This window comes from Procambarus clarkii, chromosome 50, assembly GCF_040958095.1.
Source record: "Procambarus clarkii isolate CNS0578487 chromosome 50, FALCON_Pclarkii_2.0, whole genome shotgun sequence".
Lineage (NCBI taxonomy): Eukaryota > Metazoa > Arthropoda > Malacostraca > Decapoda > Cambaridae > Procambarus > Procambarus clarkii.
The window spans coordinates 2,528,934-2,546,706 of record NC_091199.1 but is presented as its reverse complement, the minus strand read 5'-3'; the positions used below and the strand labels follow the sequence as shown (position 1 = coordinate 2,546,706).

The window sequence follows — 17,773 nt, the reverse complement described above, 5'->3', positions numbered from 1 at the left end:
CATGTTCCATGTATAATGTTTTCTCTGATATAGCTTGTCATATATAGAATCTGGCTTTACAGCTAGCGCCCTTTTGACAGGTCAAGACGAGGAAGCATATGCTTTGTGCATCAGTTACCTGGGTGATGGAAGCTACCTCAAAGAGGAAAAATGTGGTGTCTACATCCTGGTTATACCTGCTGTACAAATAAGATAAGGAACCTCTTCAATGTATGTAGTCTATTACTGTAGTTTGATTGGCTGCATATATATTTAATTAATATAAACCCCCCCTAATGTGTAGAGGATCGATTTGTGAGATTATGAGATTATTGCAGAAATACAGTCCACTTATCATTATACAAATTGCTATCGAAGTATATAAATTAACGTAAATATAAATTCATATAAATTAAATTAATATAAATCTCACAGGTCGGTTCCCACATTCCCAGACAGAGCCTCCATTTTATCACAACTGCAGGTGGGTGAGGAACTTCCAGGCAGGAGATTATCTTGAGATGATTTCGGGGCTTAGTGTCCCCGCGGCCCGGTCCTCGACCAGGCCTCGACCCCCAGGAAGCAGCCCGTGGCAGCTGACTAACTCCCAGGTACTTATTTACTGCTAGGTAACAGGGGCATTAGGGTGAAAGGAACTATGCCCATTATTTCTCGCCAGCGCCCGGGATCGAACCCGAGACCTCAGGATCACGCATCCAGTGTTCTGTCCGCTCAGCCACCGGCTCCCTGTGAGCCATCAAATTTATCACAGTATGACAAATAAAAACACACTAGCAGAGCAAACACCCTCTCGTCACTAAGATGGGACCTCGGGATCAGTGATCACCTGTTGTCACGTGTTCACACCCATGAGAGGAGCAAAGAGTGACTTACCCATCTCTCTGCAACAGGGGTGTCCTTCAAAGTTCCTTTAGTTTCTCTTTATTGTCTGGTTCTCAGGTCGGCTATTTATTTCTCTCTTTCTCTCAATTAGAGCCCTCACAGGAACAAGAGTAAACAAAGTTTTCTAACAGACATATTTGTATTACACACAACAATATATTTAATGATTAGATAGTGCCTTGGATAGGGTCCTCAACTTGAAGCTCTTGTCTTAGTTACATTCTCTTCAAAACTTGAGTTAAGCATTAGCTGAAGAAAATATGGCATACATCAATATATAACTATCAACCCAATAAAGAAATCGTCATCAAATACCAAACACCAACAATAAACTGGGAATATAGTGTTATGTCACTGTTACCACTTGTATGCATTGCTCGTTAAATTACAGGGGTAAGTAATGGCATGTCTAGGGGTATTCTACAAGAACTCCTGTCTCTTATTGTTCAACCAGAGTGCCTCATCAGTACGTCACATACCTAATAATGGTTAACAGGGTATACAAATGAAACATGCATATATATAAAATACTTGTATAATATAAAAAGGTATATATAAATCAAAATAATATTATTCTTCAGGTATAATAGTAATCAGATAGCCTACTAAAGTCTTATATTATAATAACGTATGCTCGCCAGATAATTGTAACTACTAAGACAAAATACAGAATATAAACAAACAGACAAAACTTATCAAGCAACCAGTTGACTCAACAGCCGGCTCTCAGACACTAACTCAAACTGGCGTCGGAAGCCGCCGCTCACGCTCCCTCACAACATAACAAATGGTAAATTTATATAAAATTAATTTACTTAAATGAGCAATATAACTGTGCTAAGACAAACATTAAAATAACTTAAATATGAATGGTTAAGTTGACATGCATTAACTGAGGTAATGTAGTTTATATAAAACAAATATATTTATTGAGAATAATAAAGATGAAACTGCTGGCAACTACTCAACTGAACAGGATAAAAAATATATCATGAAATTCACAGGTCCTGGACGTGACTAGAGCAATCAGCTCCTCTCAACTGTGTTGCCAACAACATTATATATATATATATATATATAATATACATGACTTCATTCAAGAACAAAACATAATCAATGTGAGTATTCCTTAAATAGGAATATGTCACCACCAGAGTTCATTGCCTCGATAAGTGTCATTATTTTTCTATGTAGTCTCTATTTACCAAATTTTTCATCTCTAGGCTACTGCTCTCTTTTTTATCAATTCGCTGGGCAGAAATCACTATCATCAGAGTTAGGCTTCAACATATAAATCAATAATAATGAATATATACTCTCACCTCCTTTTACTGTGTCAAGTACACAAACATATGTAGTCCTCTCACAAATAAACACAGACGACCAAACGTTCCTCCATATATCGTTTTACAGAGTGTTCTCCATTGTATTCAGACAGGCTTCATCCTTGCTGATCAATCTTCTCGTAAACCAACAACAAAATCATCCATCGGTTCGTCCTCGTATAGATAAAAACTTCTTACAGCTCCTATACACCAAATTGCATCTACCATGCATGAATCTGTAAGTTTGACTCATAAGTCTCACTATCCCATGAGGCCTATCATCAGTTCTGTGGGATCCATCTCTTACAACCTGTGCTAATGGCTCACCAAAATCCTGTCCCCCATTGTTAGGAACTATTTTATCTTTACATTTGACCAATTCTATTGAATTAGTTAACAAATTAAATCATGTTTCAATCACTCCTGATGTCAAGTTAATCAGTTTGTTGATTGTTCTTTGTTAACTAAGGTTTCTGTTGATGATATTCTTGACTACGTTGCTCATAAATTAATGAACCATGTATTACCTTTGCCTGCTTATATTATTGTCAATCTCGTTAAGATATGTATAAAAGTTTATATTTTTACTTTTAAAAATAAATATTTTTACAGACTTTTGGAATGGCAATAGGGAATCCATTATCGCCATTGCTTTCAAACCTATACATTGAATTTTTCGAAAAAAAATTAGTTTCTAAATTTATCCTCTGGAATCATTCCATGGTTTAGATATGTCGATGATATTCTGTATATATGGTCTACAAATGTAAATTCAGACGAATTTGTAGCTAAACCTATTGATCAAGTCATCTCTATAAAATTTACTATAGAGACTTAAATTGATAAATATTTGCCATTCTTAGATATACTTATTCATAGGGAAAAATTTTCACTAACGTTTAGTGTCTACAGAAAGCTTACGAATAATTTATCTTAGGTTCATAATTTCTCAGGGCATAGATACGATGTCAAACAATAAATGTTTTCCTCAGTGTATCTAAGAGCTCTTCGGATTGTTAGTCCAGATTTCTTGGATGAAAAGTTTAAGAATTTGTATTCAATTGCTCTCAAGCTTTGTTATTCAATGAGCTTTTTTATATTTGCCATAAAAAGTACATATTATAATAATAATTGCAGTGAAAACATCGCCGAAAGAATGTGTTGTTTTCCAAATTTTTCTGGGTTCAAAAATACTTCCCAAAGAAGTTCCGGAGGGCCCAACCAGATTGTTATGGCCAACGGTACCACACTCGGCCCACGGTAATGACGCCACACTCTTACGCCACAGTCAGATCGCAATGAAATCACAATGGCATGATATATATATGAAAATCATTTTGAGGCAACGGAGTGGCTTGAACTCGCGGCCTGGTGCTCCCAGACGCCTGCCTTAACAGCTCCGCCACAGTTGACCAACCCAAAACTCTACTGAATTCTCAGGGAAGTTCTGGATGCCCAAAACCGGGAAGACCAACCACACCAACTGTAACTAAGACAAGAGCTTCAAGTTGAGGACCCTATCCAAAGCACTATCTAATCATTAAATATGTTGTTGTGTGTAATACAAATATGTCTGTTAGAAAACTTTGTTTACTCTTGTTCCTGTGAGGGCTCTAATTGAGAGAAAGAGAGAAATAAATAGCCGACCTGAGAACCAGACAATAAAGAGAAACTAAAGGAACTTTGAAGGACACCCCTGTTGCAGAGAGATGGGTAAGTCACTCTTTGCTCCTCTCATGGGTGTGAACACGTGACAACAGGTGGTCACTGATCCCGAGGTCCCATCTTAGTGACGAGAGGGTGTTTGCTCTGCTAGTGTGTTTTTATTTGTCATACTGTGATAAATTTGATGGCTCACAGGGAGCCGGTGGCTGAGCGGACAGAACACTGGATGCGTGATCCTGAGGTCTCGGGTTCGATCCCGGGCGCTGGCGAGAAATAATGGGCATAGTTCCTTTCACCCTAATGCCCCTGTTACCTAGCAGTAAATAAGTACCTGGGAGTCAGTCACCTGCCACGGGCTGCTTCCTGGGGGGTGGAGGCCTGGTCGAGGACCGGGCCGCGGGGACACTAAGCCCCGAAATCATCTCAAGATAATCTCCTGCCTGGAAGTTCCTCACCCACCTGCAGTTGTGATAAAATGGAGGCTCTGTCTGGGAAAACCTTCCCAGTTGTAACAGTTTGTGATAATTCCCAACCTGGTTCTTGATGATCATGAGAGACAATCTTCCCCACCAATCCTCCCAAGACAATCTTCCCAAGATTGTCTCTCATGATCCCTGGTGATCATGAGAGAGTTTTCCCCACCTGTATCCTGGTGATCATGAGAGACAATCTTACCCACCTGTATCCTGGTGATCATGAGAGACAATCTTACCCACCTGTATCCTGGTGATCATGAGAGACAATCTTACCCACCTGTATCCTGGTGATCATGAGAGACAATCTTACCCACCTGGATACTGGTGATCAGGAGAGACAATCTTACCCACCTGGATACTGGTGATCTGGAGAGACAATCTTCGCCAGCTAGAGCCTGGAAACTAGGCATCCCATTCTCACAAATTGACATTCCTTAAAATATGGAATTGTTTTGATTATCTCGAAAACGTTCATGACTGAGCAAACTACATAATATATCGTGACCGATTTTCATACGACGTCAATATTATGGTGCCGTAATTTGTTCTGAAACCCTGCAATTTTTATGTAAGGTTAAAACATCATTTTCATTTCCCAATTTGCCATAAATCTTTGTGTGATCTGCAAATTTGATAATGTGATCTGTAATATTCTCATCTAAAAGGTTTGGCCCCAAAATGAACCTTTATGGCACACCACTTACCATATTTCTCCAATCAAATTCATTTCCATTTAGCACCACTCTTTGTTGTCTTTGTTTTAACAATTGTGTTACTCTAGTATTTTTCCATTTATTACATGTACCTGTAATTTCCTTGCCAGTCTTTCACGTGGTACTTTGTCAAAGGCTTCAGCAAAATCCATATATACTACGTGAACCGAAAGTCTTTTGTCTGAGTAGCTTGTTACCATTTCCAAAAATGAAAGCAGGTTTGTAGGGAAGGATCGATTTTTAATTATCCCAAGTTGAGTTGATTTTACAAGATTGTTTACTGAAAATGGTGAATGATTCCCTCCCTTGGGATTCTCTCCATGAGCTTGCAGATGTAAGATGTCAAGCTGATTGGACGGTAGCTCTCCGCTAAGCTCTTTCTGCAATTATTTAAAATAGGGGTAACATTTTGCATATTTCCAGTCAGGGGGACAATCCCTTTGTCCAGAGATTTTGTGAAAAGTAATTTCAGTGGAAGGCATAGTTCTTCTGTCAGTTCCTTTATAACTTTGGATTATTCCATCCACGACTGGGGCTTTCGAGTCTTATAGTTTGTCAATGTTCTTCCTGATTATGTCGCATGTTATGGTTATATTCCTAAATTAATTTTCTTCACCTCCTTGAAATATTTGTGCAGGTGATAGGATGTCATCTAACCTTTTAGTGTGAACACTGATGTACAATATTCAATTAGAGTGTTAGCTACCGTTTTGTCGTCCATTATTGTTTGCTTCGTCTCATCTTTTTCGAGGTCCTACCGAATCCTTAGTTTGGGTTTTATTTCTTATATAGGCACAGAACGATTACTTGCTTGTCTTTGCACCTTATCCAGTTTGTTGGTGTGCTTCTTAAGATACGGGCACCATACAACTGCTGCATATTCCAACTTTGATCTCAAAATGTTTGTAAACAATTTCTTTAGTATTTCACCCTGCATGTATTTATAAGCAATTCTGAAAATTGAAAGTGCACCATAGGCTTCTAGCACAATGTTTGTTTATGTGATCCTCGAGTGACAGTTGTATATTTAGAACCACCCCTAAATCTCTTTATCAAAATTTTTTAAAGCATTTTCAAAAAATTTGGTGGTCGTGTGTAGTCTATTTTCTTTATTCCACATTCCAACCACTTGGGCTAGACGGTAGAGCGACGGTCTCGTTTCCTGCAGGTCGGCGTTCAATCTCCGACCGTCCAAGTGGTTGGGCACCATTCCTTCCCCCATCCCATCCAAAATCCTGACCCCTTCCCAGTGCTATATGGTCGTAATGGCTTGGCGCTTTCCCCCTGATAGTTCCTTTCCCCACATTCCATAACATGGAATTTATTCACATTAAATTCCATTTACAGAGTGGTGTTAAATGCATTCATTTTATCCAGGTTTTCTTGAAGGGCATGACAATCGTCTTAAGTTTCTTATCTTCTCTAGTACCTTAGTTCCATCAGCAAGCATGTTCAAATAATTTCGTATTTCTTCTGGTAAGTCGTTTATGTAAACAATTAACATTACGGGTGCAAGAACTGAACCCTGTGGTAATCCACTCGTGATATTTCTCCCATATATTGCCTTTTATTACTGCCCTCATTTTTCTGGAGATTAGAACAATTTTCATTCATGTTAGGAGCCTCCATGTCACTACTCCAGTATGTTCCAGTTTCCAGACCAACCTCTTATGTGGGATTCTGTCGAGAGCTCTTTTTAGGTCCAGATAAATGCGGTCAACCCAACCATCTCTTTCCTGTAAAATCTCTTAAAAAAAGAACTTCAACATTCCTTGTAGATCTGAGGCAAAGGGAAATCGATACTAGCAATTTCATCCATCATCATGCTATCATGCAAGAAGCCCAAACATCTGTAGATCATCCAATAAAATCAGGAGACTCCTAGATGTTACTACTGATCGGCTTAGACTCGGCTATAAGTATCTCCGGGAATTTTCATTTCCTGATGATGTAGACCTAACCAAATGTAAACTGTGTCAACTACATTAATTGCACACCCTCCGTCACTATGTGATAGAGTGCGAATAGATAAATACATTCAGAAACAATTCTTTAACAAATGTTCAAGAAATGTGTAAATATTTCATTCAAAATGATCTGCTACCAGAAATTTTAGCCAAATATCTTCAGCTTGATACCTGTAGGCAGTAAATGATGGATTGTAAACTTTCCACCCATGCCCAATGGTTAAGGGGCGGTGTGCAGGATAATGATATCAACTGTGACACCATCTCTCCACATACGACAGTTGCTTAATTCAGAGACTACTTGTAGTCGGTCTCGAGCACATTTTTGGTGTGACGATGTGCATTCAATTTTTCAACTAGCTTGTGAAGACTGTAACTTGCTTAACTAAATAAATTTTGAGGTTCAGTCCCTGAGCCCGTTTTATTCCTCTGTAATCCTTTCCACTACCGCCCACAGGATGGGTATAGTGTGCATAATAAATTAACTAAACTAATAATGCTTTTGTTGACTGGCGGCCAACGACAATCGAAGTAGTGTTATGTGTGTGACGTCACATCGTCATTGCCTCAACAGCCTAATGCCAATACATACAGTTATCATACGTTATACCGTTTAAATAAAAGAACAATAAACTCTTCATCATAAAAGTAGAGTCATCTCCCATTTTCACTAACATACATATTAGTGAACAGATGCGTTTGCACCCAGAGGGTTACAAACTCATGGAACCGCCTACCCGTCGAAGCAGTAAATGCCAAAACTCTGTTAAATTTTAAAGTCCAACTGGAAAAGATTATCAAGACAAATAGCGGGACCATCGAGAATCATGCCCTCTGGTAAATTCAGATTACTGGCCGGTAAATATATTATTTTTTATTAACTGCTCAACACTATTTTCCTTTCGATAGCAGTGTGAATTACAAAACCCGGTGTGTCGTGTTTTGAGCAATGAGACTCATCGTTACAAAGCACCTATTCATTCATAATAATTCACTTAATAGAACATCAACAAACGCAACATTGCCATTGTGCACTTTCCAAGAACCTAAGGGTGTAAATGAATATTTTTCCTCGACTGTACAAACGTCGACCAGCCCAAAACTCTACTGAATTCAATGGAAGGTTCTGGAATTCCCTATTTAAGGACATCCTTCATAACCTGGTTTATGCCTCTTTGATGGACCCGGCCTCTTTTGAGTTCAGGACGTCTTCTTTTGAAGGGTATTACAAGGTTCTGGAGGCATCCTGGGTGGCAGACAATCCCATGTTTTTCCTTTGGGCAAGGTGTAGCCTTTGTCGTACCCGCATGTTTGAATGGTGTGAGGTGTCAACCATGTTGCAGGTGTTGTTTTGGGGCCCTTCTTTTAAGCCTCTCAGTGACTGCCATTTGCTCTGTGCTTTCTTTGGATGTGGATCTGGAGCAGCTCCATGCTTAGGTTTCCTTGTTGTTGGCAATGCTCGAGGTAGACGACCATCATGCCAGTCTGCGTTTGGGTTCCGTCGTGCTTTTTCTGGGCCTCCTTGAATTGCATTCCAATAGGCACACGGAGTATGTAGGTGGGTTGGGGGGGGGGATGCCTCTGCTGTGCTGGCATAGGCTTCACTTCCCAAGCTGTAACACCCCCTATTCTCAGGAAGGAAGTTGCCACCTTCTTTGCCGGCATCTCATGTGTCGACAGGCTGTGTTGGCTCAGTCTCTGGATTCGGTGCTGGCCCTTGCTCTCCTCTCCACCTCTCCTTTTTTCTATGCTCTTGTTTCTGAAGGAAGTTGTCGCTCAGTTCCTGTCGTCTGCAGCGTTTGCTTGTCGGCCTACCACGGACCTCTTTTGTTTTCGGGGGTGTTCGTTGTCGGTCTCAGTGGCGATTTGGTAGAGTTGGGGCAGCGCCAGCTGTTTGTCTGAGTAGGCCATCTGTGGAGCCAGATGCCAGATCATATGTGCTTCCCTCAGCAAGTCCTTTTTAGTCTGGTCTGTACTGAGTTCGCTTCTTTTGGAAGGTGGGCTCATGGCGTTTGTGTCATCCCTTTTGTGGTTCACCCCTTTGAGAGAGGGGGGCGGTGCTAGCTGGGTTTGCTAACTCTTGTTCCCACATATTTTCAGGTAGTTTCTTTGGCCTGCGGTGGAGTTGGTCAGTCCGCATTCTTTTGGGGGCCACTCTGGGCAGGTTTCCTGTCCTCGTCTTCATCATGTTCTTTCAAACTGGTTGGCTTCGGGCGTGGTCAAATGACCGAGTCTCTTTAGTAGGTTTCCTGCCTCTTCCCGTTCCCGAAACAGGACCCATTAGATCTCCGGTTCATTTTCGACCTTTTCAGGTTGAACTTGCCACTTCTTCCAGATAACCACTTTGTCCCTAGTCCTTTTCATGCTCGAGGTGGGCACTTTCATGACCTCCCTGGACCTCCAGGATGAATATTGGCATATTCCTATACTTTAGGGGCCAGATTCACGAAGCAGTTATGCACGTACTTAGGAACGTTTTCCTTCTTAGCATCTTCGTAGCGGCTACATCGGGATTCAGGTAGGCATTTAAGAATGAAAATCATCGTAAGTAAACACCGTTGCGCTAAGAACGGTCTCGACCACTCGTAGCTTTACGTAAACTGGATATAACTCAAATTTTCTCTACTACATAAACTGGAGGATCTATTTTATTATAAACTAGCAGTACCTGGCCACGCATTGCTGTGGCTCAGCAACGCATGAGCATTGCTGAGCCACAGCAACCTTCTCTGTCCCCCAGTCCTCCCCACCATTCCACCCTCACCCGTCTCCACGGCCTCCCAATCATTCAGCACTCCACCGTCCCCTCGTCCTCCCCACCATTCCCATCTCCACCAGCCCCTCTTCCTTCCCACCATACCCCACTCTCCTGTCCCTTTGTCCTTCCCACCATTTTCCATTCCCCCATCCCCTCGTCCCCACCATCCAAAATTCCCCTGTCCCCTTGTCCTTCCCCACCTTTACCCCCTCCTTTGTCTCCTCGTCCTCCCCACCATCTCTCACTTCCGTTCCCTCGTCATCCCCACCATTCCCCACTCCCTCATCCCATGCCTTCCTAAATGGTCTGATATTCCCATCACTGAAATATATGAAAAACACTTACAAAATTAAATGAAAATATGAAAAAATACAAAAAAAACTATACTCACGAAATGAACGGTATGGTAAACAACACAGCTCAATTCCAATGAAATTCACACAAAATAAAAATAAATCAAAATCTATGAAAATTCAATTTATCAATGCAATCAGAAACATTGAAATGGAATTGTAACATATTTAGTATATCATGTGTGTTGCTCTTACATGCAACAGATGGCACTGTTTTTCAAGAAAAGCATAGTTTTACCTGTCACAGGTGTGGCATCTATACTTATACTTACGAAATGAACGGTATGGTAGACAGCACAGCTCAATTCCAACACAATGTCACAAAATAATTAAATGAAAAATAAAATAAATAAAAATCTATGAAAATAAAATTTATCAATTCAAATGGAAACATTGAAATGGATTTCGAAACATATTTAGTATAGCATGCATGTTGCTATTATGTGCAACAGATGGAGCGGTTTTTCAAAAACGCATGTTTTTACCTGTCTCAGGGATGGCATCTATATAGTAGGAAAATAAAAAGACGCGCCTATTCGAATGCAACGTTGAGTCAAAACTTCAATGCAATCGGTGAAGAACTTTTGGAAATTACATTGTGTGTTGCTCTTATGTCCAACAGATGGCGCTGTTTAAAAAAAAACATGTTTTTTTCCTGTCACAGGTGAGACATGTACATAGTAGATATATAAAAAGACGCGCCTATTCGAATGCAACGTTTTGTCAAAATTTCAAAGCAATCGGTAAAGAGGTTTCGAAGATTTCTCTCACATGAAAAACACAGTTTTTCAGAAAAAAACTATTTTTTTACCGTCACAGACGTGGCATCTATATAGTATGTATATAAAAACCTGCTCGGATGCGAATGGAACGTTGTGTGAAAATTTCAAAGCAATCGGTAAAGAACTTTCGGAGATTAGCGGTTATGCACAAACGAACATTTCCATTTTTATTTATATAGATACACGTTTTTGCTGGCGAGTTTCATCAAGAAGGAGTCCTTCATGTTAACTATATATGCATTCTCTGCTTGAAACTTGTAGTAAATATGTCTTTTTTTCTTTTTTATTTAGATTTATAATAGCAAGATATTATTCCAGTTGTTATTAGGTAAATAAACACTGATGAACTTGAGATATGAGAGTAGGTGATGACAGGAATGCTTGGACGCATTTACTATCTCCTCATGCCTCTGTTCACCTAGCAATAAGTATAGCTATTCAGGAGTTAGTGAACTTGTTGTGAGGCTGCATCCTGTGGGTGGAGGGGAGGGGGACCTCGATACAGATCTAACATGTATATAATTAATAATATTAATTCATTGTGTCGGGGAAAAGCAACCAGAGTTTATGAGTGTACATGTTAGGCTTATATCGAGGTCCTCCTCTCAAAAAGGTCAAATTACTGACCCTCTCAAGGATGGAACTCCACAACAAGCTGACAAACCTTTGGGTACTCACTTACTGCTAGGTGAACATGTGCATTAGGTGATAGGAAATGTGCCCAACCATTTCTGTCCCGCTCAGGTCTCAAACCCGGAATTCTCGATTGTGAGTCAAGAACGAACCCGACTGAATGTCAAGCTACCTAACCTATCTTTTGGTGACTAACAGCTTAACATGTATGTGATATCTCCTCCTTCACCTGCTGAAATGTTGAGAAGCTTTAAGAGTGTGTGATCTCTGCCCACAGGGAGGTGCGGCCGGTGTCTGCCTGGTGTGACATGACTACTGACGGAGGTGAGTAACCTCTCCCACAGGGAGGGACGGCTGGTGTCTGCCTGGTGTGACATGACTACTGACGGAGGTGAGTAACCTCTCCCACAGGGAGGGACGGCTGGTGTCTGCCTGGTGTGATATGACTACTGACGGAGGTGAGTAACCTCTCCCACAGGGAGGGACGGCTGGTGTCTGCCTGGTGTGACATGACTACTGACGGAGGTGAGTAACCTCTCCCACAGGGAGGGACGGCTGGTGTCTGCCTGGTGTGATATGACTACTGACGGAGGTGAGTAACCTCTCCCACAGGGAGGGACGGCTGGTGTCTGCCTGGTGTGACATGACTACTGACGGAGGTGAGTAACCTCTCCCACAGGGAGGGACGGCTGGTGTCTGCTTGGTGTGACATGACTACTGACAGAGGTCAGTTGTCTCTCACACAGGGAGGGACGGTTAGTGTCTGCCTGGTGTGGGGAAAACTGACTCGTGGGTTTTATATATATATTTAGTTTATATTACTTTATATTTACACTTAATTTCTATATTTTTTATTTCTTACGTTAATTTGTTTTCGATAGCGGACAGAATGATATTAAAGTGGACTGTATGATCTTAAATTCCCACAAATTATTTCCTACACAAGCTGGGTTTTTTATTATATTATATAGTGTGTCAGTCAAAATTATTATTGATTGACAGACTTTCACTACAAATGTTAAGACTACATAGGTTATAGACCACAAATGATTAGTAAAATATATGGGAAGCCTTATCTGACTAGAAGGCTTCATCATTCTATTACTTGCATAGAGCAAGTGGGTAGCCAGTCAGTTACTCCTGTGCACATGATGTCGTAATGGACAGGATGGGGTGGTCAGTAACGTTGTTTTGAGGCCACAATAGTAACTTCACTTCCTAATTACCTGCCAATGAATCACTTTGAAATTTTGCCTCATAAAATATTTACATGTATATTAATATTCCTGCAATTAAGAGATGAGATTATTGCTTACCCTTGTGTTTGATTTTCTCAAGCGGCATAACCATATCACTAAATACACAATACATAATAATTACTATAATATGTTAAAAACTGAATGGTGTGACGGTGTCCCACCCCTATATTTCTTCCTTCCCAGCTTAGAAGAGTCATATCTCCGTAGCCTAAGTATTCTCTGATGTCCAGGAAACATTTTCATGTGTGGGAAAGCGTGGAGCGTGATTAAGCTGGCTGTAAAATGGCCAGCTAAGTTTGATAATGCAGGAGGCTTACGCCTTTTGGGGGCACAAGACGGTGCCGAGCCATCCTGATTCCCGCCAAGACATCGTGACGCTTCCCGGCACCTGATTGGCCAGGTGAGGTCACGTGCCGGAAGTGACCAATGACGAGAGTCCTCGGGCGGTGTGACGTCATGAGGCGGAGGATTCCCGAGGCGGCTGGCGCCTGGGCGGGAAGAGTACGTCACGAGCCGTCATAGAGGAAAGACGCGCTTGGTTGAGCTCCGGATCTAGAGAGCCCTTACCAGTAGATTTAAGCTTTGCTTCGATTCTGCAGAAAGTCTGAAAAGCCATCCAACTTCCGTGGAGTGCCCAGAAGCAAGGACGGGTCGGATTAGAGAGCCAACAGCTCTATCAAGAGTCTGCAGCAGAGGTAACGTTGGGCTGGTGACGTCTGGGACGCCCAGAGGACCAGTATTCCACATCAAGCGAAAAGCTACGGCCGGGCCAAGTCTACTGGCAGTGAGGCGAGGGGAAGCTGTGCTGGACGGTGAGGTGTCGACAGTGCCAGTGAGAGTGAGGACGACGACGGAGGTACCTGTCTCCAGTACCCCGGAGAATAGGAGGAGGAAAGCAGTACCTATTGAGTGTCAGTACGGTGAAGACGCGTTACCACCAGGACGATGGAGGAACCTGTGTGTGGGAACTGTTCATCAGGAGACCAGGAGCCAGGACCAGGAACCTCAACATCCCTCAACAGAGGACGAGTCAGCTTCGTGGTTGGAGTGAATTAAGGTAGATAATTGTCCCTCCCTTTACCCCGTTTTGATCTAGGCGAGCTAGAGTATTTTATATATTGTGAACATTTCTACTTATCATTTTATTGTCTTAAGTGACAGAATATTAGGCTAGGAGCCAAGAGTTCATTTAGGCATGAGTTGATGTGTGTGAGCATTAAGTCGGGAATGTTAGTGATCCTGGAGGTGGTAGCTGGTGTGCAAAAAGCCAGCAACGAACTCTGAAGCGCCCAGGTGATCGCATCGTTAGAGGCGGGGGAAAGTCACGAAGTCTGACAGTTAGAGGTATCAGCTGATCGTGTTGCCAGAGGTGCGAGGTTTGTGCCCGCCGCCTGACGGGTGGACCCAGTCAGCTGACCGTGTTGCCAGAACCCGTGCCGGTAGGAGTGTTGCCGCCAGCGGACGATATCCCCTTTATGACATTTCTTTATACAATTATATGTGTATATATTCTTTTGATTCAGTAAACTTTTAAACTAACTGATGAGTTTAAGTGAGCCTCCATTCTCTAGAGCTATATATATATTTATGAGACCATTAGTGACACCTTGTACTGCACATGATATTGCATCCTTGATTAAGATAACCATTAAGACCACTGACATGTTGCTGGGACTCGAGCATAAATACCCAGCTGGCGACCTGAGTAGACCAGATATCCAAGAGAGCGTTCCAGTGTCAGGACGGGCAGGTTCAGGTGAGTGAGTAATAGGAGGCTTGAACCTCCCCACTCGATAGGGGTGTATAAGGCCAGCCCTTGGCCGACTGGGGGAGCCCATGGGCGAGCATTGGCGCCTGGTACTGAGGGGCTAAGTCCCGTGGGACGACCCAACCACAGGTTGGAAGGGGGTAAACCCTGACAGTGGCGACCTCGCCAGGATACATCAAACAACAGTGGACAAAGGATTGCAAGTGCAGGGCAAGTGTATTAAGGTCGATATTGGTCTCGGTTTACACTGCTCGCTAGTATATTCCCTGTATACAGGGCCTCAATAGCCTAGAGATGGAGGATGACAGAGTAAAGAAGTTTATTGAGTCGAGGGACGAGCAGGAGTTGGAAGAGTGCACCAAGGCTCAGCTGCAGCTAGTGGCGGACCATTTTGGGTTGAGATTGAGGTCCTCCAGGGTGGCGGAGTGTCGGATTGAGATCATGGCTCAGCTCAAGGCCCGAGAGGAGGCTTCCAAGGAAGGACCACCCAAAGTATCCCACCCACGCCAGTGTTGGTGGGAACCGGAGCGACGAAGGTAGCAGTAGGGGCTCCAGCGGTAGTAGCAGGAGAAGCATGAAGCTAGAGATAATGAAAATACAGCTTGAAGCTCAGCTGAAGCGTGAGGAGCGCGAAGCTCAGCTGGAGCGAGAGGAGCGTGAGCGCGAAGCCCAGCTGAAGCAGGAGGAGCGCAAAGCTCAGCTGGAGCTTGAGTGCGAAGCCCAGCTGAAACGGGAGGAGGGCGAAGCTCAGCTGAAGCGAGAGGAGCGTGAAGCCCAACTAGAGCGAGAAGAGCATGAGCGCGAAGCCTAGCTGAAGCGGGAGGAGCGCGAAACTCAGCTGAAGCGAGAGGAGCGCGAGGCTCAGCTGAAGCGTGAGGAGCGCAAAGCCCAACTGCAACGAGAGGAAGGAGAAAGACAACTGCGACGGGAAGAAATAAAAGTGAAGAAGGAGGTTTAGATGTGTCGGGCGGAGCGTGGGCTGCCCTCAGTGTCTGCTCGGCGGGATAACCCCAAGATCCGGGAACGCGACCTACAAACCTTTGACCCTCTAGAGGCCGAAGCTTTCTTCGACCATTTTGAGAGGATAGCGACATTGAAGGAATGACCGGAAGAGGATTGGGCTGCGTTAGTGCAGAGTAGTTCGACTGGCGAGGCCAGGGAAGCTTATAACATGTTGGACCTTGAGGAATGCGCCGTTTACGACATGATCAAGAAAGCTGTGCTCCAATCGTATCGACTAACCCCGGAAGTTTACAGGAAACGCTTCCGTTAGTGCACAAGAGCTTCCAGAAGGTCGTATGCTGAAACTGCTCAGGACATGGAGCGCAGGCTCCAGCGGTGGCTGAAGGCTGAAGAGGTGGAGACGATGGAGGAGCTGAAGCATTTGATGGTGATGGAAAGATTCATGTCAATGCTCCTTCCAGAACTAAGGGTCAGGATCAAGGAGGCAGGTATTAGAGAACTTAAGGCTGCTGCAGACAGAGCCGACCTACTGGAAGAGGCACTACATCTCGGGAAGGAGGGACCGCCTAGGCACTCGCCTTACCCAAGGTTTGGGGGGAACGTCAAGAGTTCAGGAGGGGCGAGGACGGGTGGAGACTCTCCCAAGGATGGTGCACACAGTGAGGTGAGTCGGTCCAAGAGTTCAGGGGAACCGGTGAGGAGACCCCAAAGGGATCAGGTAAGAATAGGTACGGCCTTATGGGAAGATTTCAGACAAAAGACAACTCCGAAACCAGGGATCCTCGAAAGACCATACGATGGAAGTCTGATGATGCGCTCGGGACAGACATCACACAGGTATGAAAGTTTCTTCTCAAACCCTCAGGAAGGTATGCTGCAGAGCCTGACTACAGCAGTGGACAAAGCCCTAGGTCTAGGAGCCACAACAAGTGCAGCCACAGCAACAACAAAAGCAAGCGGCCCCAAAACCCTTACGTTCAGTGTTCCTGATGAACGATGACGATGATGCCCCTCTGTCCCCCTATTCTAGGCAAGCCTGCCCCACAACAACCCCCCTTCCCACCAAGAACAGACTCGAACAGGAGGAAGAGCCCAAAGAGACTGAACTTCCAACGGGACACCTCGGCGAACAACAACAACAGGCAAGGTAGGATTAACAGAGACAGGTCACGAGGAGGGTGGAGAGATTCATCACGAGACAAACCGGGTGGAAACCAGACGAAGAACAACAGGGACAGATCCAGAGATAACCGAGGCCAGTGTAACAGGAACGGGACCGGCGACCACAGAGGCCAGAACAACAGGATCACCCTAAAAGACAACAGAGGCAATAACAGCAGAGACTACCCCTCCTGGATCAACAACAATAACAGGGACAACAGACAGGGAGGTAATAATAATAATATTTTTTTTCAGAAACAGAAACAGGGGCAGAAGCAACAATTGGATCCAGGAAAACAACAACAGACCCAAGCGCTGGAACATCGCAAACCGAGACCAACAGGGAAGAGACAGAGACAGAGGGTGGAACGGTGGAGATCGGAGAAACTCAGGAAACGACAGGAATTAAGGCAGAAAAGAGGACAGTTGAAACAGACAGTTGTCTCTGAGGTACCCCTTACTGAACAGGAGAGGAAACTGTTGGAAAAGGGACTTACGTTCGTGATAGGCCCTCCGGCGCGTAAGAAGAGAGAAGATGCGATAGAGGATCTGTTCAACAACTTGGAAACTAGTATCAACCAAGTTTGGAGCAAACTCCGGCCGGAGCAAGGTAAGTCACAGGGAGCAATTAAGTGAACTAAACTCTCCCTCTCTTTTAAGTACCTCCACCCCAGCAAACCAGTCCAGTACCCAAACTACAACCTAGTAGGCTTTAAACCGGTAATCCTGCAAATGAAGGTCGACCTCAAGCGTGGTGCAGAACGACGACGCAACTGCAATCTCACAAGGAAGGAGAGGGACGCCCTATCAATGCTGAAAGGACGCACGGATATTGTGATAAAGCCAGTGGACAAGGGAGGTACTGTCGTCGCCTGGAGAAAGGACAACTACAGGAACGAGATGAAGAGGCACCTGGCAGACACTGCAGCCTACAAACAGATACACAACCAAGATGAGGCGCTTAGAAACGCCCAAACGAGGAGTAAAAGGATAGTCCTCAAGCTGTTCGAAAACAAGACTGGGGACGGAAAAGGAGGACTCATGCAGGTAGGGGCGAGAGATTTCTTC

General features: G+C 43.7%; 1 protein-coding gene across 1 annotated transcript; it reads left to right on the top strand.

The window, feature by feature from the left end:
- The first annotated feature begins 16,540 nt into the window (after window positions 1-16,540).
- Window positions 16,541-17,341, top strand: LOC138351564 (CAR1 transcription factor-like). The gene has a single exon (XM_069303357.1). The coding sequence runs from the start codon at window positions 16,541-16,543 to the stop codon at window positions 17,339-17,341; it is 801 nt and encodes a 266-aa protein (XP_069159458.1).
- Window positions 17,342-17,773: the final 432 nt, after the last annotated feature.